Here is a 23,182-nt window from a genome sequence, read left to right as displayed (position 1 = left end):
AAAAAAAACTAAAATAAACTTTTTACTTCATAGTGGCCAGATGAGTATTTAGATCCCGCCAAACTTTTCACTGGCTGAGTGGTTGTTTGTAATGCATAACTTGTGTTAATAAGATTCATCACAAAACCTTCAGAAAATAATTACTAGATGCGTGATAGTTAACCAAAACTAATTCTGCATGCCTAAACTGCCTTATCGTTGCATAAACCGCTAAGCGCTTAAGCAGACGACAGCCTTTGCGAGCGGCAGTTACGGCGCAGTTGAGAGAGATATTTGCCGAGGCTTTCTTCCGTCGATTGAGATGGCGAGCGAGGACGACTTTACAGAAATTCGCGAGTATTTCACTGACGAAGTATGGAAGAGCCTCACGGAATACATGAAGACGCGGTACGCGAACATAAAAGAGAACTACGAGCTGATGGTGAAGCTGGGTGAGTGAACTCTTTTTACTGCCTTTCTTCGGAGCTGTTTGTTTCAAAATAGGTCTTGCTTCAGCAATTTTCCGTGAATAATACACCTCATGGCTACCAGAATGACGCAATTTTCAAACACAACAGCTGTGCATATTAGAAAATTGCATGATGCCCCTCGATTTGAAAATTTGAATGAATTTTGTGGCCAGGATTAACGGCTCACAGTCGTGCACACAAACAGGCTTCACTGACTGCTAGCATATATAAGAGGACATAGAAACAAAAAAGAATTGCCGGAAGCAGATATGACCCTTACCTGTATTTTTGCAGACCTGAAACCACCGCTTCCCGAATTTATGAAACCAAAACCGGCCCCAGCTATACCGGCTAAACCTCCAAAAAAGTCCAATTCCCGTAAGTATATAAAGAGCTGTCGCAGCGTTAAGTGCTGCGACAATTCTTTTTTATTATTTTTACTGCCACTTTCTTGCTTCATATGCTGAAGGAAAGATGCACGTCGTATCTGAGAGCGATATATCGGAGAGGTCCGCGACACTGTATACGCTTAGAATGAGTTTTGTTCGACCTTTAAAATAGATGTTGCAAAATATGTTCAACCAATATTTTGTTGGTATTGAGGAAGCAGCTTTTCAGATTGGACGGTCGCATAAGTTGTTAGTGTGAGCTGCTTCTTTCCATATGCATATCATAATAAATAGAGCGTGTTACGCAGTCAAACGCGCGCCGTAGAATATGCTTTTCTCAGCTAAACTAGGTGAGTTGTTCGAGCTCAAATTCCGCACAGAAAGGGCAGCAGGTCGGCAGAATTGTTGTATGCTACATTTGTTTTGGGGTACTTACCTGAATCGATAAAATAAAAAGTCGGATATTCGCATCGTCTGCGGCGACAACCATAAAAACTGGCCGTTATCTCAGGGACTGCACTGGTGGCGCCATCTCGTTTGCCGGCTGTGTAGATTCGGCAAAGAATAGGGGTAGGGTGCTTTTGCGGGAGGTTTGAAGACGCTTTTTCAACTGCTTTAGCTGGCAGCACGGAGACTAAAACCTTTAGCAGTGGAAACTCTGCTGTTTGCGGCGACCAGAAAAGGTCACAAGCCCGCGGAGCCACTGGCGGCCTGGAAAGAAATTACCGCCGTTTCGGTCGAGACCTACTGAACTAGAGACCTGCACATTTGGCACTGCTCCAGCGCGCACGTTCCAGTTTAAGGCTTTTGCCGCTAGGAAACGTCAGCTACGGGCGGCCTGGCGCTACAATTAACCTTTTAAGCAAGAAGGCGTCAGTTATTTTACTTCAAGGATGTAATAGTTTTGTCATTTGTCTACGTTGTGAGTATTCATCATTCATCTATTGCATAGCAAAGGTGCCAGAAAGTCTCACGCCTGGAATGCGAGCAAACAAAATATTCACCGCTAGAATTTAAAGAAATGTCATATTTGCATTGTTCATTGCTAGCTTTAAAAATAATGAGACGGGACAAATGCACAGGGAGGCAGTGAGAGGAGAGAAATCACTTGTCGAAAGCAGGCGATGATGAATATCATGACAAACGAACAGGTCAATTGAGCGCCCTAAACGGCCAAAAAGTTAACGAAAGTTGGCGCACGCAGTCCCATAGGACGCCGCCAAATGTGCAGGACTCTAGTTCCGTAGGTCTTGGTTTCGGTTGCCAAGGCAACCGGTCGAGCGTGTCGCCTCCGTTCAGCCGCGCGCGCCTGATTTCTATTGAGGGCACTCTCGCGCGCTTCTTTACCGCTGGTAGGCCAAGAGCAACTGGTGCTACGCTTCAAACATCTGAGGACAGACACCGACAAGAACTGTTGCTGTTTGACTTATGGGCGCAGAAATACAACGTCACGGCGTGCCCGCTGAACCAAACAGCCGTGCCGTCTGCTTGTCGTCTGCTTTCAGCGCGCGCCGCTGGAGAGAGCGCCGGAGCCGTCTGCCCGGGCGCTGCATTTTTTTTTTTTTTCGCCGCGGCTTCTACGACGCTCCGCATGGCGCCGCCACTGCATACGGCCCATGGAAGATGATGAAACGGCCCCGTCGGCGCATACAAGTGTGACCTCCGGTCCATTCGATACGCCTACACTACTTGGAACTGGTTCTCGCGGTGCTGCACTTCGCCATTCGTTCCAGCGGTGCAAAATGGCGCCGCTGCACGACGCCATTCGTTTCAAAAAAAGTGCGTGTCTAGTTTAGGAAAGTGGAGCTGCAGCCGCCATGGAAGCAGACGACGGCTTGCTGGACGATGGCTTGCGCTTTGCGATAAACGACGGATATACTCAAATTATTCCACAGTGCCTCACACGGGCTTGCCGATTCTCATGGAAAGTGAGTGGCCACCCGAGAAGGCGGCGACGGAGGTGGGGACGGCGGCCCTCGCTGGCACCTCGCATCTCTCGACTATCGTGCTCCCGACGGACCCGTAACTGGCGTCTTTTCTTGCTACTAATAAACTTATATTAGTTCTCGAAGCCGGTTATGTTAACTAAAAAGTAAACACGTGCATGCAGCGCATGATGCACGTTGTTGCAACAACCACTTAGCATGCAAGTCGGCACGCGCGCACCTCAGTCGTGTTCAGTAAAAGAACACACGTGCGTTTCGCTTAGCTGCCGCGAGGTTCCATCGAGGCTGATTCATGGTAACACTTCGCTGCGATGTGCTGTTTGAAAATTCTTCACGCGGTTCGGGATGGTGGTGGTGGTAGTGGTTTTATTAAAAATAATAGTAAAAAGGAAGGAAAAGATTTTTGCTAGCCCCGGCATCTGCCATCGATACTGAAGCACCTGAGCTGGGGCAGCGGAAATAAAGGACAGCAGGCAGAATGGAGAAATGAAATGAAAGAGGTGAGGGGACAGGAATAGAGGACAGGGGGAGAAGTAATATGTACAAACTATTTACACAATAAGTAATGTGTCCAGGTTGTGCGCGTGATTAGTTCAGTTTAGAGGAATTAAATCACACACGCGCACAGCACTGTGTAGGTTACAACTGGAGTGGGGCGTCCAGTTATTAATCGTTCAAGGTAGAACTCGCGGAGCGTTCGGTCACTGCGTGTAACTACCTGACGGAGAAAAGACGGGACGTCAAGCCCGTGTGTTCGAGGAATGCACAGAGGCTCACCAAAGTTCGCTCACGAGTGCGCGCACTGCCCTGCGGCCACAATAGCGTCTTGATGGAGTCTGGTAGTATGCCCTGCGCCCTATAGGCCGCGAGCATATCGCGACGAGCATCGACGAACGCGGAGCAGCGAAGGAGCAGATGTTCTAGTGTTTCCACTGCACCGCATCCGTCACACACATCACTCATCGCGATTCCGTGCCGCACCCGTCGTTCCCCGGGCCACACGCAGCCAATGCGCGCGCGGAGGATCATTGCACGTTGCGACCGTGTAAGTGCGCGACAGCCGGTGACACTGTCGATGCGCTCACCTCCCGCGATGCGTGGGTCGGGGTGCTGCTTTCGGAGATGGTCGTGAATGGCCGCACGCACGTGCTCCAGCGCAAGGGGCAGATCGCTGGCAGGTAGTTGGTGTGCAGCGGTCGCGAGGTCGTCAGCTTCTTCGTTGCCGGCGATGCCGCAGTGACCGGGCACCCACTGTGCACGCACGGCACAACCTCTCTGCGCGAGGCGCTCGATACGCGAGCGAATTTCCCGCACTAGTGGGGTACCGCGGCCGTTAGATTGCAGGCGGCTGAGGGCGGCGCGGGAGTCGCACAGCAGAGCACTCCTGGGCGGCGGAGGGCCGAGGGTGAGCAGCAGGTCCAGCCCGAGCCGGATCCCCATCAACTCCGCCGTGGTGGAGGAGCCCAGGAAGGTTGCGTGTTGCTGGCTGTGCAGTCGCAGGGCGGGGATGGTGGCCGCCGCAGCAAGGGAGCAGCTGTCGCGGGCCACTGAGCCGTCGGTGTACACGAGGAGATGGTCCTGGAGCTCCTCGTGTATGACGGCTCTGGCCAGCTGCTGCACAGCGCAGAGGGGTGTGCTCCGCTTTCCCGCGATGCCGACGATCTCTCGCTGTACCTCCGAGGCAGCAGGCCAGGGCGCGCAGGAGCCGTAGGGGGGTGGGCCTTGGGTCAATTGCTCATACTCGAGCAGCGCCACGCCCATTCGTGAGCGCGGGTGCGAGCGCATACGCTGCAGCAGCGAGCCGCCGTCCGGTGCGCGGTGAAGCCGGTCGATGTGATTCAGTGCCCTGCGCGCTGCTTGGAGCTCAAGGGGCCACGCTCCTGCCTCGGCCAACGTTGCGGCGCACTGCGAGTTTTTGGGCAGGCCTAGGCACACGCGCAGGGACTTGCGGTGCTGAAGCTCGAGCGGGATGTTGGCGGCCGTTGATTTGGTGCGCCACGCTGCTAGCTGCAATTTGGTGGCGACGCCAAGGCTAGCAGACGACCAGGCCTGCACTCGACCATTCGTTTTGGAAGTAGGCAGCACTTGAACTGCTGGAACTGGCGCTGCACGCTCGCAGCACCGCCACGGAACTTTACAGAACTGCAGCAGGGAGTGCAGGCGGATCGAACGGACCTCTGATCTTTCTCCTTGGCTGGCAGCGCTCGGGCATCTAGCAGACGACGGAGAGGTGGTTACAGTAGCGGGAAGCGCGCGCGGCCGTTTTTATGTCGACTTGAAGGACCGCGGTTGTTCATAAGATGTTTTGCGCGATGCAGGCGCTTGTTTCGACTAGACCACGGTGCATATAGTCTGTGCCGCCTGCAATGACACCTTTTGCGATAGTGCTCGCTGTTTATCTATTTGTTTTGCTTACGTGTGTGTGATCGCAATTTGATCGTCTCACCACCTCGCAAGCACGAATGCTCGCTTCATAGTAAGATCGCATAGTTCTAATTCACAAAATATTTCGGCAGTTAATTTCGTGCGCCTGCCTGATATTGCGATGGTGTTCGCGGCCTTTCATGAGGGCGGCCGCAGATTGCAGCTCCAAGTACGCGCTCAGACGCGCGATTATATACATAATAATAATAATAATAATAATAATAATAATTGTTTTTTTTGGGGGGGAACGGAAATGGCGCAGTATATGTCTCATATATCGTTGGACACCTGAACCGCGCCGCAAGGGAAGGGATAAAGGAGGGAGTGAAAGAAGAAAGGAAGAATGAGGTCCCGTAGTGGAGGACTCCGGAATAATTTCTACCACCTGGGGACCTTTAACGTGCACTGACATCGCACAGCACACGGGCGCCTTAGCGTTTTGCCTCCATAAAAACGCAGCCGCCGCGGTCGGGTTCGAGCCCGGGAACTCCGGATCAGTAGCCGAGCGCCCTAGCCACTGAGACACCGCGGCGGGTCATATATGCATGTGCTGAACGTGTTTGGCGAGGTGTTAGTTGAGCGCGATAAGAGCGTGGTCTTCATTATGATCTGTGCAGTGGAAAGGCGGATATAGTTTGAGAAACGCTTGACTGATTGGAACATGTCCTCTATTGAAAGCCCTCACGAGCACATTGCTCGAGTCATACAGGCATATCCGATTGAGGAGAGTGCTCGATTCTGCCATCGCCGACTGTCGTACAGCTTGATGCTGGGACCTTCTGCCACAAACACTTAAAATATCTGAGAGGTACCCTACACATGCATCTCCTCACGGATGGCTCATTAAAGAGATAAAAAGAATTTCCCAGCGCGGATAATCACGCATGCATGCACACGGCGGTACGTGAGGCGCCGACACGCAAGGCCGGACTATTATTGCAGCGCCTTTCATTCAAGTGCCAGTCCTCTGCGGTAATGCTGTAGCACTACAGATACGACACGAAGCTAAATTTGCAGAGTACACCCGCCTGTTCTAGATGAAGGTTCAATCAGCTGATCGCTTTTGTCGCTCAATTATGTGTGCATTCCTTGCCGGCAGCAAAAGCCGGCGGCCGACAGACTGCAGCTGAGCGGAACCTATACCGATTATTTTCTGATTACAGCCCTCATGAATTCTCGAACGCAGAAATCGCAATGACGGCAGCGCAGAGTCAATCACCACGCGGGGCCGATCGTCTGCGGTCATATATACCAGTCATACTTCCTGCGTGGTAAACAAACACCGATAATCCGAGAGTACTGCGTGTCGTCTGATGAACAACGCACGGGCAGTATTTGCCTCCGACGTGGTGTCAACTGAAGACGTTAGACTGCGATTGCTCATCGCATGCTTTTGAGGATTTCTCGAAGCTCACACAGCAAGCACGCTGTGCACCGAAGGCCACGCTAGCGTTGTCGTCGCCAATGTGTACGGGTGCGAGCACGATCAGCTGTTGGTTCTGCAGTCTGCGGCAGCCCTCAATAACTTCGGGTCGCTGTTTTAGACCTCAAGCAGCCTATTAATTTCTGTCGTACGCGCGCCTAGCAACGACACACAGCAGAACGCGAATCCATGCAGAGCATCTGCCCTCCGTGATCCGTGTTTGGCTTGCCGCCGTGATTGCCGCTGGCTGGTTCCGGTGGCCGCCAGCCCATGTGAACATGATGCGCTTTCCTGTCAGGGCCGAACTTGCTGGCAGCCACGGGCTGCCAGGACGCTGTAAATCGAAGAGACCCAGTAATGATCACAAAGAAAAAAACATAGTTTGGCGAAAACTCCGCTAAATATAAACCCTTTCGCTAAAAAGCGCCTCCCACCCGACTTCTTTGCCAAATATCCACGACCGACAAATGAGATGGCGCTACCGGTGCAATCGCTGAGAAACGGCTAGTTTCGTTTCTTCGTTGCCGCAGGCGATGCGAATATCCGACTTTTTTATTGATCGATTCAGGCAATAACCCCAACCACATGCAGCATAAAACAATTCTATTGCCATTTCTGGGCGCGATTTGAGCTCGAACAACTCACCAGCTTATCTGAGGGAAGCTGTATACGGCACGCGTTTAATTGTGCAACAAGTCTGCATCATGTTGCAAAGCAACCTGTGTATTGGAGGCACCGTAGTGGAGGGATCTGTATTGATTTAGACCACTTAACTAGCTATAGGTTATTTAACGTGCGGTGATATATGGCACAGAACATGTGTCTTGCACTTTGCCTCCATGAAAATGAAGGTGCGCTTTGGTCGGGATTCGATCCCGCGTCCTTAATTGGGGCTTAGCAGCCGGGTGCCATCCATTGAGGGCCCCCAGCGGGTAAAATATAGAACAAAAGAAGCGCGCATCGCTGCGATAGGTATCGAACCCACGGCCTGCCCCTATACATGTCGCGTATGGTAGCCTCACCTCACCTACAATAATAATGGTAGTTTTAAAAAACTTCGGGCCTTCTTAACCACATTCAAATAAAATGCGATTGCACTGGAAAGTTGGCCCACCCCGAATTATTCCGAAGGATCCCCAAATTTTGAAAGTAAGCCCTCCCCATAAAATGAATTAAAGTGGATTAATGCGGATTAACGGGTTATATTAATTCTGATAGGTGGATTGGTGGGGATTTGAGAGCGGATTGATGTGCGAGGATGTGTCGCTATGATAATTCAGTGGAAAGTACTAGAAAATTGCCCAGATTTTCACACTTGGTGGTGCTGATGACGTAATGGCCCCCTCGACCAATCAGGGAATTACTCTACGGAGAAACCCGATGGTTTTTGCATGAGGACGACCTAATTTGGCATTAACAAATGGCACACACCGGCGTGCGCGCACACACACACACGCACGCGCGCACCCACCACACATACGCAATTACAAATACACGGCCACTGGGCAGGGTAAACCATGCCTTCGTTCATTGGCCTCTTGAATGAATGAGCTCCTTTGTGTGGATGGACTACTCTTCCAAGGAAATTTTTCCAGAGAAAAATGCGCGCACTGTTTTGCAAAAGTTGCGTGGAAATGCAGTCGATACGGTTCCTTTTCCGTCAGTAGAAGTTGCTGCACTAGTAAACCAATTCGGAGATTCTCGGTATGACTACACGCCCGGCACGTAGTACCTGTTTTAACTACGCCATGCCTAAATTAGTGAGGGAATTTATAATCAAAGGAGCCCTGAAACGCATTTAAGAGAGTACATGATCGCGCTCAATCACTACATTCCTTCGTCATGAACACCTCTGCCAAATAATGCACTTCTACATACAGCACAGAACCCACAAACCCGCGCGAAAGCTGGCGAGTCCTTTCCGGCGTCCTTTTTGTGCTCGCGCCCTTCTCCGTCACACGCGCCTGCGTAATTCTGTTCAGAGACAGCAGTTGGTTAGATTCTTTCAGGCGTCACGCAACTACCATGGCCGCGGCCAGTCAGCAGCGTCGCCCCGATGGGTCAGGAAGCTCCACCCCCTGGGGAATCCGCCTTTTTCATTTTCCTGTGCTGCCACCTCGCGTACAACGCTGGAAGCTCACTGGTAGGGTACTGCGCGCCCAACCCGGCTGGACTGAGTGCCGCTGCGGAGCACGTTTTGTTGGAATCTGTCAACGATGGCGTGTCCTGGGCAGCACCTGGTACCTGGAGGATTTCTAGGGTTGACTGATGGCTTGGTGCAAAGTCCGAGGCAGGCTGAACGCTGGAGATAGGATTGAGCGGACGCAGCTTGTCTGCGCTCCGTGGATTTCTCGTCCTGTGCGCGCAAGATCCATTCGCAGTTCCACATTTTTGTACGGATCAGACGTATAACGTCGAGGACTACTCGTGAATACGCTTTGATCCCAAGAAGTGACTTTCTTGGCATTATGCGGGACTTTAAAGCCCAAGCGAAAACGTGGGATCGCTAAGCCTCGCAAGCACTTCGGCACCGGGCTCGGCGTCCGTTGCCGCGTTCGGCCTGACCAGCGAGCAGCTACTCCGCTACGGCTTCGACGATGGATGTGGACCACACCCATGGCTACGACCCCGAGTCTGGAGGATTCGGAAGTGTTCCGAGCAGCAGCAAACAAGGCGAGGGGAACTTTGATAATTCACAGCCAGAACCTGGATGGAAGACGATATACCTCAGGGCAGGACAGCGTGCACAAGGGCACTGGGCTCCGAAGACATACGATGACGACCCGAAGTCACCAGCAGCGGATCCCACGAGCCGCAAAAGGCCCCCGAGACTGCCTGACCTCGACAAGTATGAATTTAAAGTGATTATCAAGCCGAAAGACCGTTTGGACCTAAAAATGTGGGGTGGGAGTGTACACCCACTTAACGTCGCATTCGAAAACGCGTTACGTGGCAAGACGCTACGCGCCAAACATTACATCAGAGTTATCGAAGAGCAAAACATCATCATCGCGGCAACTTCCCATGTCGAAGACGCCACAGTACTTGCGAAGATCGATCACATCAACCTAGACGGGAAAAAGTACCACCTCAATGCCTACGTGAGAACACCGCAAGACTCTCATGCAAAGGGGTGGTGCACGGGATTGACCCCAACGCATCAGACAGAGACCTAGAGAAAGACTTTTCCTCAGAAACCCACGAAATATTAGGCGTCCGAAGGCTCGGCAGATCTAACTCAGCGGTGATACTGTTCAGTGGATACAAAGTCCCTTTCTTTGTTACGTACGGGTGGATCGAGCGAAAATGTTTTCTTTATAGGAAAACTAGACCGTTTTGCGTACTGTGTGGCAGGGAAGGACATAGACCGGACGTCTGCCCCAGCCCAGCTGAATCGAAATGTGACTCGTGCGGCAAGCTGAATCCCGGGGAAGCTCACGATTGCACCCCAACTTGTGCGGCATGCCAGGGGAATCACCACACCTACTCAAGGGAATGCAAAGCAAAGTTTCTGGATCCCATCAATAAGCCTAGGAAACATCAACATTTCGATGATCAGGAAGAGAAACCGACAACCAGTGGCACCAGCAAGAGCTACGCGGCAGCTGTACGCACCAGCCGAAAATAGCAGTTCGACAAGAAGGAATCCAGAAGAGCGGCCTCCAATTCTACGTCTAGGTCCAGGTCAAGATCTAAGTCTAGTCAACGTCGCAACTCGTCAGGCCGATCCGGAACGGAAGAGTCAAGACATCATAAAGAGCAGGGGACCACCAGGTCGGTCTCCTTTGCACCTAAGGCGGATCCACCGGCACAGGAGACGCCACGCACCCGAGAACGCGGACCGTCTTCTGCGAAGCAAGAAGACTCAAGACACATCGTAAAGGTGGGCTATGCTGGGTTGCCTCCATCCCTCCCCGGAAACGCGATATCTAAGGAGTTTAACGACCTGAAAGCAGAAATTATTCAGCTAAAAAAACAGAACGAGGCGTTGCGAGCTGAACTTAAATTGGTCAGGCTGCAGTCACAAACAACTCACGACAAAACACCCGAAGCCCTGCCAAACTCACAGTCAGTTTATGAGCGCGTCATTGCAGAGCTGAGGGCTGACAGAGACGAGCAGAATAAAAAGTTCCTACAAGTTATTCAGATGGTCAAAAACGAGCTCGCAAACGAGTCCGCCAACACTAGGAAATACATAAACTCTGCCATTGCCACAGTCCGAGACGAATTCAAATCGAAACTCAACGAGTGCAACTTCAGAAATAGGAAATCCAAATATGCCGACAGGCACCCCTTCCAGAAGAGGACGAATAAGGACCATGGCACATAGGGGACAGGAAACAATTATTTGGCAATGGAATCGTCGGGGCTTTAAAAAGAAAAAAGCAAGCCTTCAATTTTTCATCGACACGTCGGAGGCGCCACCTGCTGTAATAGTACTTCAAGAAGCAAATACGGTCATCAGCATGAAGGGGCACAAAACTTTCCAAGACGAGCATAGCCTAGGAATACTTGTTCACAAGGAGTTTACCGCAACGCTGCAAGAACCGCTAACCGAAAATATCGAACATGCTTACATTGAAATTCTTCCCAAACACAGGGGAAAACGCAGCTTGCACATACTGAACGTGTACAGTCGTCCCAGGGACTCAAGTCGTCAGATAGCCACGCTATTTAATAATTTTATCAAGAGGGCAGGTAAGGACCCCCTCGTCATAGCCGGTGATTTCAATGCGCCCCACCAAGCATGGGGATATCACTTTAACAGCCCGAAAGGCAGGAGGATCTTTGAGATCGCTAACAGAAAAGGGCTCACAATCTTAACGGATCCCCTGCATCCCACCAGAGCGGGTAATAGCGTCAGCAGAGACACCTGTCCCGATCTCACGCTTGTGAAAAACTGCCTGCAGTCCACCTGGTCTAACACTGGCGAGTCCCTGGGCAGTGATCACTTCATCATATCCTGCACTGTTCAGGGAGTTAAATGTCGGAAACCATTTGGCAAGGCTAAGATTGGGAACTGGGACAAGTGGAGAGAGGAAGTCGCACGTCTCCCGGACGAAGATATCACAGATATTGAGGCATGGACAGCGCTGCAGATGAAAACCGTCGCCAGGCATTCTGCGACAGTGAACACCACGGAGGAAACTCCGGCAGTTGACCCGCACCTGTTACACCTGTGGGAAGCCAGGAGATCTCTGACAAGGAGGTGGAAAAGGCAAAAGTTCAATCGCAAGCTGAAGACCAAGATTGCAGAACTCACCAAAGAAGCGGATGACTACGCACATAACCTCGCTAACCAAAACTGGCTCAAGCTGTGTGATGAGCTCAACGGTAAAATGGGCACGGCTAAAGCATGGGGACTCCTCAGATCCCTTATCGAGCCGAACTCAAACCGGAAAGAGCAAACAGACACGCTCTGTAACGCCTTGCACAGCTATAAAGGGGACAACGAAGCCCTCATTGCAGAACTTGCACGGAAATTCCTCGATCTGGGATCCTCGTACCCTCTCCCTGCGTACACAGGTGCACCCAATGAAGAGATGGACCAAGACGTAACGGTTGAGGAACTGAGGGCGGAGCTTGACGTCATGCGCAAGAACACCGCTCCTGGACCGGACCAGATAAACACCAAGATGCTCTTTAATATGGATGACATCTCTTTAAGAAAATTAGTGAAATACTTCAACACGCAGTGCTGGCACAAGGGCCAGATCCCCGACTCCTGGAAATTGGCTTTAGTGCGATTTATTCCCAAGCCCAATAAGCCATGCGATATTGATCATTTACGACCGATCTCCCTGACGTCGTGTCTGGGTAAACTGTTCGAGAGGGTCGTGAACGCCCGACTGAAGCGACTCCTGAGGAAGACTGATATCCTCCCTGACACGCTGTACGGGTTTAGACAAAAGCTGTCTACACAGGATATTCTCCTCCGTATCAGAGAGGATATTCTGGACAACCCCGGTAGATGTCATGTCAAGGCCATCCTTGCGCTCGATTTAAAAGGGGCATTTGACAATGTCAACCACCAGGGAATACTGGATGAGCTTAACAGCGTCAACTGTGGTGACCGCACATATAATTACGTGAGGGACTTTCTCTCCAATAGAAAAGCGTCAATAAGTATTGGTGATCGGACCTCCTCTCCGTTCAATCTAGGTTCCAAGGGCACTCCGCAGGGAGCGGTCTTGTCTCCGCTTCTCTTCAACCTGGCCATGCGTGGGCTACCAGAGAAGCTAGACCGCATCCAAGGCATTGAGCACGCTATATACGCCGACGACATTACGATCTGGTGTTGCAGCGGTAATGAAGGGGAAATTCAAGGCCGGCTTCAGGAAGCAGCGAATGTCGTGTGCCAGCATGCGGCGAGGTATGGGTTAACGTGCTCTCCCGAGAAATCAGAGTTACTCCTGATCGACCGTGGCAAGAGGCAGAATACGGGGCTTTTGCCGTCCACTCCCTCTGTCGCCATTACGGTCCAGGGTATGAGCATTCCGATCAAGAAAGAGATCAAGATCCTGGGAGCCATCATACCCAGCGGCAACACTAACACCACTACAATCAGACAGCTCCAAGCCTATTCCGAACAAGTCTCTAGAATGCTACGCCGGGTAATCAAGAAAAAAAATGGGCTAAGAGACAAGGAGGCCCTAAGTTTAGTTCAGGCTTTCATTCTCTCTAAACTAACATACGCCACCCCGTACTTACGGCTTAGCAAAAAGGAAAAAGACCAACTAGATGTTATTATTCGAAAGGCAGTTAAGACGGCGCTGGGACTCCCTTTATGCACATCCACTAAGCGCTTACTACAGCTGGGGATCCATAACACCATCGACGAACTAATAGAGGCCCACCGTGTAAATCAAATTGTCAGGCTCTCAACATCTAAGCCTGGCAGGAAAATATTACAGAAGCTGAGAATAAGTCCACCCCGGGAAGTCGCTGACAAGATCGACATGCCCATGCAGATGAGATCACACATTACGACTCACCCCATACCAAAACGCATGGATGAGGAATCTAACAGAGGACGGAGACTAGCCAGAGCTAGACACCTCTCTAAGCGCTGGGATGGAAACAAGGACACGATCTACGTCGATGCGGCTGGACCCGCTAACGGAGTCGCGGCAATTGCAGCAGTTTCACCCCGGGGAGATATCATTGCAAGCAGCCTTATCCAAGCGGTGGATACCACATCGGCTGAAGAAGCAGCTATCGCACTAGCGATATCAAAGAACAGCGAGGCAACGGTTATGTCCGACTCACAAGCAGCGGTACGCAATTACCTCAGAGGCCGCGTTGGCGCTCCGTGTTGGGAAATTTTGGAAAGGTCTAATCCTTCCAACATCCTGATCTTCTGGACGCCAGGGCACCTCTCAACGACGGGCAATGAGGCGGCCAACACAGCTGCTCGAGCTCTCCTCCTCCGAGCATCTGGCACGCAGCCTCTCTCTGACATAGTTGACAACCCCTCACCCTTACTAAGCTACGCAGAAATTACGGAGTACTATAAGATCACAAGAAGGGAATATCCTCTTCCTCACAAAACCCTAAGTAAATATGAAGAGCACATAATCAGGCGACTACAAACTAATACTCTGCCCAATCCTTACCTAATGAGTAAATGGTACCCAGAAACCTACAATTCGTCCTGCCCCTTCTGTGCAGCAGTTGGCACACTCTTTCACGCGGTTTGGGAATGTCAAGAAAACCCAGACTTGGACAGCAATCCCGATCCGACTCATGAGCGCTGGGAGGCAACCCTTCATAGCCACAGCCCACTCGACCAGAAATTGCTGGTTGAGAGGGGCCGGATTATGATGGCGACCAATGGGTTCTCGTACTGAACCCACCCAGTTTTTGTGCTCTGAATAAATGTTTTTCCTCCTCCTCCTCCGAGGCAGGCTGTACTGCCCACCGAAAAGCAAGTTCTTCAGTATCTCCGATCATCCGGCATGCGATGCGAACACCAGCTAGCAAGGGCCGCCGCTTCAGAGATGAAGGCTACATTCGGAACATAATGTTCAATGAAATATCCCCGATCAGTGAGGTTGGCGTTTTCTGCTGTATATGCCTGCCATTCATGAAAGGTGGATACTACATCGTGCACGCCGTAGTACAGAAAAAGACTGGGGACAACAGTTTTCACAAGCAATCGTTGTGCTCAAGCGCTGCAGAATAGCTACACGAGCTATAAAAGCACAAGCGTACTCGCAACAAAGCAGCTCTGCTAGCATTTCACTGTATTTTCCCACAACACACCGCTGCATAGGTTAAACAAGCATGCGCGTCCATAAACACGAGCGCGAGAGGTGCACATTAATCCATTCCGGCGATACCACGCAGAGCTCTTCATCATGGATATGATTCGAGCACACGCATAACACACCTTCGTCTTCTTCTGCCTCTTAATACATGGCACATACCCACACGGGGGGATTGGCCAGGGTGTAGTGGCATAAACAAGGAAATTTCCATAGGAGATTATGACAAAATTTTAGCACTATGCGTGAATGCTCTCGTAGGTTCTTTTTCGTTGCCCGCTCCATCGCGCGTTGAAAGCGGCTCACAGCACTTGCCCATTTGGCCTTCTTGTTTGAGAAAGCAAAAAGCGCCGGAACGAAGTCTGGGTGCCGCGGTGACATTCGAGGCCTTCCTGCCCATGAATAAAACACTTCGTGATAGAGTGCACACGCATTTAAACACAGTACCTCGTCCGCACCTGTCACAAAGTGATTCGCGCACAGTCTTGACGTGCTTGACGGTTCCCAAGGGCGGCACGATCGTCGAGCCGGCGAACTGCTTTTATCCACGCTTCGCGTCGAAGGCTGTCCCGGGAAGCGCTCGGAAAGCGAAAAAATCCAAGTTTACTTCCCTTTACATATTGGGCATTGCTGCCGTATGCAACACATTTCGTAGGTATCGCCAAATGCGTCGCGCTGAACGCCTGACGGCCGCAGCAAAGCACCCCGCGTAGAATGTCGGTTTGTTTACACTTCCACGACCGGTCTCGAGTGGAGCGAGCGACCCTTCCAATATGTTTCGCGACACCGCCGCCAGGGGATGGGCGCATGCGCAGTCACGTCGTGAAAAAGGCGGATACCTTCGCGAGGAGCGCCGACCTTTGAGCGTGCAAAAAGTGACGAGAGGAGAAGGAAATGCACGAAGAGGCTGACATTTAAATTTTGTCCACAGATATCTCAGCTTATAGAAAAGACATTTTAAAAAATTCTTGCTTTAGAACATTCGTCAAGCGGCATCTTTTAACATCACAAGAATACCGCGCCTTTTTGAGAGGCCCTTTCAGAGCCCCTTGAACACCCGTGGAAACGTTCCTCCGATTCCCGCCGGTGCTTACTGTATCACCACCGCTACGGTGCGCCCATTAATCTTTCAGGTTAGAGTACTCAAATATTACCACAAAACTTCAGCACTAAACGAAACCGCATTAATGACCTCTTAAGGACAGGCAACTTGCAGTTACACTGCAGCATATCTCAGAAAAAGTTTACAACTGTTCTTCACCTCTGTGGTAAAATTTTTAAGAACTTCTCTATAATGGAGCGTTCTTTTATCGTGCAACGTGGTGGGTAAAAATTTACAATCAACTTTATACTGTGAGTACTTGTATCTCTGGCGAGAGGAATATATATATATATGCATTTTTTATTCAATTCCCCTGAACACGTGAGCGGGCATAACATAAAAAGGGTACTTTTATTTATTTATTTATTTATTTATTTATTTATTTATCTATACATGTACCTACATTCGCCCGCAGGGACATTATATGAGGTGTACCACAGTATCCTTCACTACATTAGCTCAGAGGAAACAAATATACAAACAGGTAAAACAATAATAGAGGATAATGCAAGCACTCCGATAGGACATAGCAAGAGCATGTGACAAAATATCAGCGTAAATGAACACTGGGAATTGACTGGAAATACATGGCAATGTCGCCGCGCACACTAAGAATTAGGTAAGTTTAAAACACGGTAACTGAGAGAACGAATGTTCTCCCCACCATGTCGACATACAGACTACGGTAATAAGTGTTAAACCAGACAAGCCTTTAGCGCAACAGAAAATTCTCAATCGGATGTAACCACAGCTATGTCGCGGAAAAGATTATTTCATGAAGTGATTGTGCGTGGAAAAAATAAATGTGCAAAAACTGAGGTACGCGCTGATATTTCTTTAATCATATCCGGGTGATCTCGACGCTGGTAAATGTAAGTAGGTGGTAAAAGATTGGCATCTTTGTTCAGTACGGTGCGACATTGAAATGAGTCTCGTAAAAACACGAGTCGAAAAAATTGCCGACATGAGGATAGAAGAGGCCATTCTAAGCTACTTTTGATGTCAGTGATACTGCTTCGCTGCGAATATTTGTGGGACACAAACCGGGCGGCTCGGTTGTGAATTTTTTTCCAATCTGTTGTTAAGAACATGCGTGTATGGGTCCCTTATGACCCAAGCATATTCCACGATTGGGCGGACATTTGTTACGTAGAGCAGCTTTTTCACATCTTGTGGAGCATATTTAAAGTTTAGTTTGATAAAATATATAGAGCGGGCAGCCTTCAGAGTTAAAATGTCTACATGGTGGTTCCATGCCAAGTCGGAGCTAACTGTTACTCCTAGGTATTTTGCCTCGCTTACTTGAGAGATCATTTCATCGTTTAAAAAGTATTGTGTATTGATCGGTCTATGCTTTCGGGTAAAACGAACATATGCTTGCATTTAGACACATTTAGATCCATAAGCCAGGAGCGACATCAGGATGAAATACTGTTCAGGTCATTTTAAAGGTCGATCCTGTCGGAATCATGTTATATTTTTCGGTAGAAGAGGTAATCATCAGCGTAGATTCTTATTTCGGAGGTTATACCATAGCCAATGTCATTTACGTAGATCACAAACAGTAGTGGGTCGAGCACTGAGCCCTGGGGCACACCTGAAAGCACGGAAACGTTTGTCGATTGGGAGCCGTTATTCAAGACCTTTTGACCGCGTATTGTCAAATAATTTGTATCCAGAAAAGTATGTTGTGCGGCAAGCCGAGAAAGGATAACTTGTGCTAGAGAAGAATGTGGGAGACGGCATCGAACGCCTTTTGGAAATAAAGTAATAAGCAATCCGTCTGTATGCCCAGATCACAGGAAGCTAAATGTCATGCGAAAATTCGATTAACAGCGTAACACAAGAAAGGCCAGAACGAAACCCATGCTGGTAGTCAACAAGAAAGTTATTTTTATTAAGGTGTTTGATTAAATTTGAGTAGATAACGTGTTCCAAAGTCTTGCAGCAAACACTAGTTGAAGATATCGGCCTATAGTTTACCACTTGGTTCCAAAGTCCACCCTTGTGAACAGGCACAACGCTACCCATCTTCCAGTCTGCTGGTAAATCACAAATAGTAAGAGACAGGTTAAAGATTATGGCTAGATATTCGGATATAATTGTTGCGCATGATTTGAGAACGAAGTTCGGAATACCGCCAGGGCCTGAAGCTGAATTCGATGGTGTATTTCATGCAATTTTTCAAGCATTCTGCAAAGACACACGCTTTGTCGAAATTATTATTTTTTTATTTCTTTGCTGAATCAGCTTCGGCGTTATAAAAATAACTACAGCCACCGTCACCACTTCGCGCACTTTTTCGTGCGCTCCCAGACGCCCTTAGAGAGTGTGGGGGTAGCGGCCTCAGTCACAGAGGAGATGCCCTCAACTCAGCCGGAAACCAGCTACCAAGTGACAAGGGGGTTGGTCGTTTGGTGCCCAGCTTTCGCCGGTCGCAAGCCAGAGAATGGGTCGGAGCCAAAGGTTCACAAAACAAAAAAGTGTACACAGCTAAGAGACGATACAGAGGCATTTACAATCACTCGTACGAGCACATACAAAGAGATTCACAAATACAATGCTACTCATGCAAAGTCAGAATACAGAGAGAGATACAATTCAACAAAATCTTTGCACCCAAAGTGCACTAACACAGAGAGAGACAAATAAACAAAGCACTATTTCTTCACCGGGCACTGCGACAGTCCGACGCCCTGAGGAGCACGACGAAGCCGATCCGCAGACTGGCGCACGTTGCCTCACTGGTCCGTCCTTGGCTGGTCGAGTGGTGTTCTCCCGGGAGTCGAGCGCTTCTCGGAAGCTTAAACGGCGGCTTGCGCTCACAGACAGCGGTTGCAGCCCCTCATTGATAGGCGCGGTCCGCGTCGGTTTGTTCTTCACGCCAGGGCAGGCGCGCACATACACGCAGCTTCAACCGCACCAACTCCTTCTTCTTGCGCCGGGCGCGCGACCCCATTGGTCGAGCGCGGAAACCACCTTCTAGAACAATCTAGGTCATTCGCGGCACGCTGAGTCATCGGCGCCGGAGCGAAGTGGGGGGGAGGGTATCAATTGGTGCGCACAAAGTTACCCCCCTTCCGTCGACAACAAGCAAAAACTTCTCCAACATTCGAGAAGAATCGACGCTGCGCGTGTCTATGTTTACTTCGTCGCCCCGCCGGCGAGCTGAGTGAAAAGCACCGCGCGCTCCGGGGTCCTTCTTCGGTGTTTTTTTTTGTTTTACTTTAACGCGCGCGGGCGCGATTGCTTAGGCGCAGCGCCTGTTTGTTTCGAACATGCGCCGAATTTTGTGACACCCACCAATAGTCAGCTTGTCATGCCGTAACCTAAATACTGAGTCTTGTTGCCGACCGAATTCGGGTAGTTTCTAGCGAGTAATAATAATAATAATTGGTTTTTGGTGGAATGGAAATGGCGCAGTATCTGTCTCATATATGTCTCATATACCCGACCGGAAAGGCCAGGTAGCCAGAATATCCTGAACCAGAAGAACGGGTGAGTGCATGGCGCGCGAAACGGTGTCTGCCCCCTTCAATAAATACCTGTTCAACAATAAATATTGACCACGCAGAACGTACACAATAACGTACACAACATTTATTCAGAAAAAACAAGAAGCGTATATATATATATCCTTGTTTTTGTGATACCTTATATATCCACTCGACTGATTCGTTTCAGGAACGCCGACCCGAAACCACAGCAAGCAAAGCAAGGACACGCCAGTACGTACGGGTCCGCTCTCTGCAATCTGTAGTGGGCCAACGCTGGCGGTCAAGCCGGTGTCACCTTATCCCTCACCCTCGGTTCTTTCTTTGTCTTTGGAAGCTGCAAATGAGTTTGGCTTTGAATACTGTAATGGCGTGCAGTATATAATCTTAAGCATTTTAAGCGATGATAAAATATGCGCTAAACCTCGCAGTACATTGTCGCTAATTACATTACAAAACAATTCACTGCCGCCTTTTTCTTCTTGTAATAACAAGAATATGTTTTTTTTTCGATGATAATGGCAACTTTGAATTGCACTCAAGTCTTCTTCATGAAGACTACACAGGCTACGCAGTATAGACCGCCTAACAGCATATTGAGAGCCCGAGCACTGCACGTGCCCTGTCCAGTTTGGAGTTAACTTCTCTTCCAAAATTTAAATTATTGATTGCTGAACAATTCGCCAGTTTTATATTCATTTCTACAACCACAGAGTAGGACTGATAAGATTGTACCATTTTTTTGTTTTTTTCTCTGACTGAGACAGACCCTTTAAGATGCAATAAGAACGTCTGAGACCTTAGGACCCGTGCGGGCGAAGCAATGTGCAGTGAATGTATGAATATGCTGTAGCAAGGTGCAGTATGGTGATATACTGTGTGTATGATGTACTGTAACAGTACAGTATACTGTGTGTATGATGTACTGTATAAATATTGCACTACACTACAGAAAGGTGATACTGTAGTGGGTTCCTCGAAGATTGCTTAGCCTGCAAGAAAACTCAATTTTACTGGTTGTTAACGTAAAGTTGTAAATGAATGTGCAACTAAGCCCAGATACCACTCTGAATGGCCATCAACCACACTTTCTGGCGATATCTGAGCTCTACTATATACGCTCGTGGACTAATCTAGATGGTATAATATTCCTACAATTTCGACCAAGTATTCGTTTCCTTTTTAAGCGTCATCGCTGTCTTCCGCTTCAGATATTGGACCATGGAATGGGTATAGCGATTTATTTCTGAACCTTATTATTATCATGCACGGCTGACAAAGAGCTCAATACAGATAAAGAAGCCCGCTGCTTGGAGCCGCCAGCTGTGGGCTCCTCCCGTCAAGCAACATCGTGCCGAAAGAGAAAACAGCGGACCTTCGGAAGAGGATTACCGTGTTGAAACACGTAAGTGATCAATTTCTTCGCCCCTGCAATGTGGGATGGAGGGAAAAATCATCTGAACATTGCATCTGTTTATTTGCTATAATCGCCAGTGTTTCGGCGACTACTTTCTAAACTTTCGAAAAACAGTATGTTCGAAATAGAAAATCTTTCAAGGAAAATAGTCTCAGCCACGGCAGATGTCAGTTCACGAGGAAATCCTACAGATTAGCTAGTTAAAAAAAATTAAGATTTAATAACTGCCTTTTCATTAGCTCGCTCTGAAGGTTAGTGGATTTCACAAGGTTACTTTGCCTGCCTCTGCCTCCCTCTGAACCGCGCTATCATCTTTTAGCTTTCTTTATCGTTCCCTGGTTGGGGTTAAGCGCCTTTGGTTTGCACAATGTGGCGATTAAAAGCCTCTTCATGTTCTGTGGGGAATGATTGATGCCACAGTCTGATATATGCAGCTTCCCTAAACGTGTAAACAAATGAAATATGTTCCTGGAATGACAATGTTTTAGGCACACAAAAGAAGCGGTATCCATCCCCGCCTTTCGTAACACCGAACATACTCCACCTTATTTGACGCAGTCACCGGTGCAGTTGGAACTGACGGCAGGCGCTACCCAAAGCGTGCCGCCGTCAAGGAAGTCAGCTACGCGGAGGACGGTGAAGACAGCGGCCAGGGGTGGTCCGGCCAGCCCTCCTGTGAGTGTGCGGGTTCGTGGACCCATCTCCATGAAGTGCTGGGGCGGCAGCTCTAAACCAACCGGAGAACACACATTGCATCGCTATTTATAGACCAAAGGCGAGCAGAATTGACCCGGTCGGAGCTCTTTGACTGTTACGAAAAAGAGGGCGACACAGTAAGACTATTTCAGGTGAAAATAGAGACTAGGTAGGCTTTCGTCATGGGTACTAATGCTGGAAATGTACTTTGCCAGCTGAATTCCCAGCAGGAATGGCACTTTCAGGCTGCTGAAGAGATTCTCCAGCTTGGAAATTTTCCAGCTGGGAGCAAGAACTGTTCCAGGTGGACTCGATGCCCGGGTCTATAATCCAGCTGGAAACAAGCGTAATTCATGCAGGAATTTGCGTAATTCATGCAGGAATTTGAAGATTTTCAGTTGGAAAGGCATTAGTTGCAGTTCAATAATCCAGCTGCAAATTGTATTTTCTTTAGTTGTGAGTTTTACGAGCTAATTTATTCGGCGAAAATTAACTGCGGAAGCAATCACACAGTTTTCAGCCAAGCTCTCACCGATTCTCGCTGAAAAAGAGATCTCGATACTCCGGCCAGGAATCAGTAGAGCTTTGAGCGATGTTATGGGCTTAAGTTTTGAAACATCACTTAATTACTAATGATTATATGTGGTTCGATGTTTTACTGTGCTGGGAACTGCTGTTTGGTTTTTTGTTGTCTTTAATAGAATGTAGTAAATGACACTTAATTGGTCTGCAGCATGTTTGTTTTTCAGCACAGAATAGTAGCATTCCGTTATAGCAGCTCGATGCGCGCGATTATATGCGACAAGCTATGCTTGCAACTATCCTTGGATGAAATGCAGCCTCGCCCGAGACGTCTTCCAGCGGGTCCCGCTACCCGAGACGCCAGCGAAATGAGGTCAACTACTTGGAATGCGAGGAAAACTCGGACGAGGAATACCTGTGTGAGTTGTCTGCGAAAGCCGGTTTACTGGCTTCCAACACGAGGATGGGAAATGCACACTTCATTGTAAATGAGTCTTTATGTATAGCTGCTAATGGATGAGCTTATGAAATGCAGAGCGGCTTGTCTATAGCGTCGAGAGCTCTGAGCACAAATATTCTTGGCTATTTACATCCTTCACTTTCTGGAGCGGCCAGTCGGGCAACTTCATATACAGTTAACGTGTGACGCACAAAAGGAGTTCTGTGATGAATTCACTTTTATCGTGGCCTGGATGAGCCTTGAACACCGAGACAGGCATATTTCAGGCGCAGTTCGATTCCACTCCAGTCAGCGAGCATTGCGTATAAAATGTCGTATCCTCTCACATCTTTTTTGGAAACCATGGTCTTGGTAATCTGCTTCCAGTCTGCGATGACTGCGGCATCGACCATCCCGGTGACTGCCCCGAACACGGACCACTGACCCATATCAAGGATGCGGAGGTGAGTGCCAAGCACGCGAACTTTGGATGATGATTCTGAAAAGCTGCCTTCAGACCGCGTTCGCATCTGCCTGTTTTCGGCCGGCACATGGTGACCCGGTGAAAAATACGACAGCGAACTTGCCGAGCGGAGATAGTGCTGCGTAGTGCC

At 49.2% G+C, this 23,182-nt stretch overlaps 1 protein-coding gene across 1 annotated transcript in view; it reads left to right on the top strand.

Moving 5' to 3' along the window:
• The first annotated feature begins 301 nt into the window (after positions 1 to 301).
• Positions 302 to 23,182, top strand: part of LOC144102558 (histone-lysine N-methyltransferase PRDM9-like) — a 39,746-nt gene continuing 16,865 nt past the window's right edge. The window contains exons 1-4 of the mRNA XM_077635800.1: positions 302 to 431; positions 744 to 827; positions 22,447 to 22,548; positions 22,956 to 23,032. Of these exons, the coding sequence (XP_077491926.1) occupies positions 302 to 431; positions 744 to 827; positions 22,447 to 22,548; positions 22,956 to 23,032 (393 nt within the window). The remainder of the gene's footprint in view (positions 432 to 743; positions 828 to 22,446; positions 22,549 to 22,955; positions 23,033 to 23,182) is intronic.

Source organism: Amblyomma americanum, chromosome 8, assembly GCF_052857255.1.
Source record: "Amblyomma americanum isolate KBUSLIRL-KWMA chromosome 8, ASM5285725v1, whole genome shotgun sequence".
Lineage (NCBI taxonomy): Eukaryota > Metazoa > Arthropoda > Arachnida > Ixodida > Ixodidae > Amblyomma > Amblyomma americanum.
Note: the sequence above shows the minus strand (reverse complement) of the source record. Positions and strands in the feature narration are given on the sequence as shown.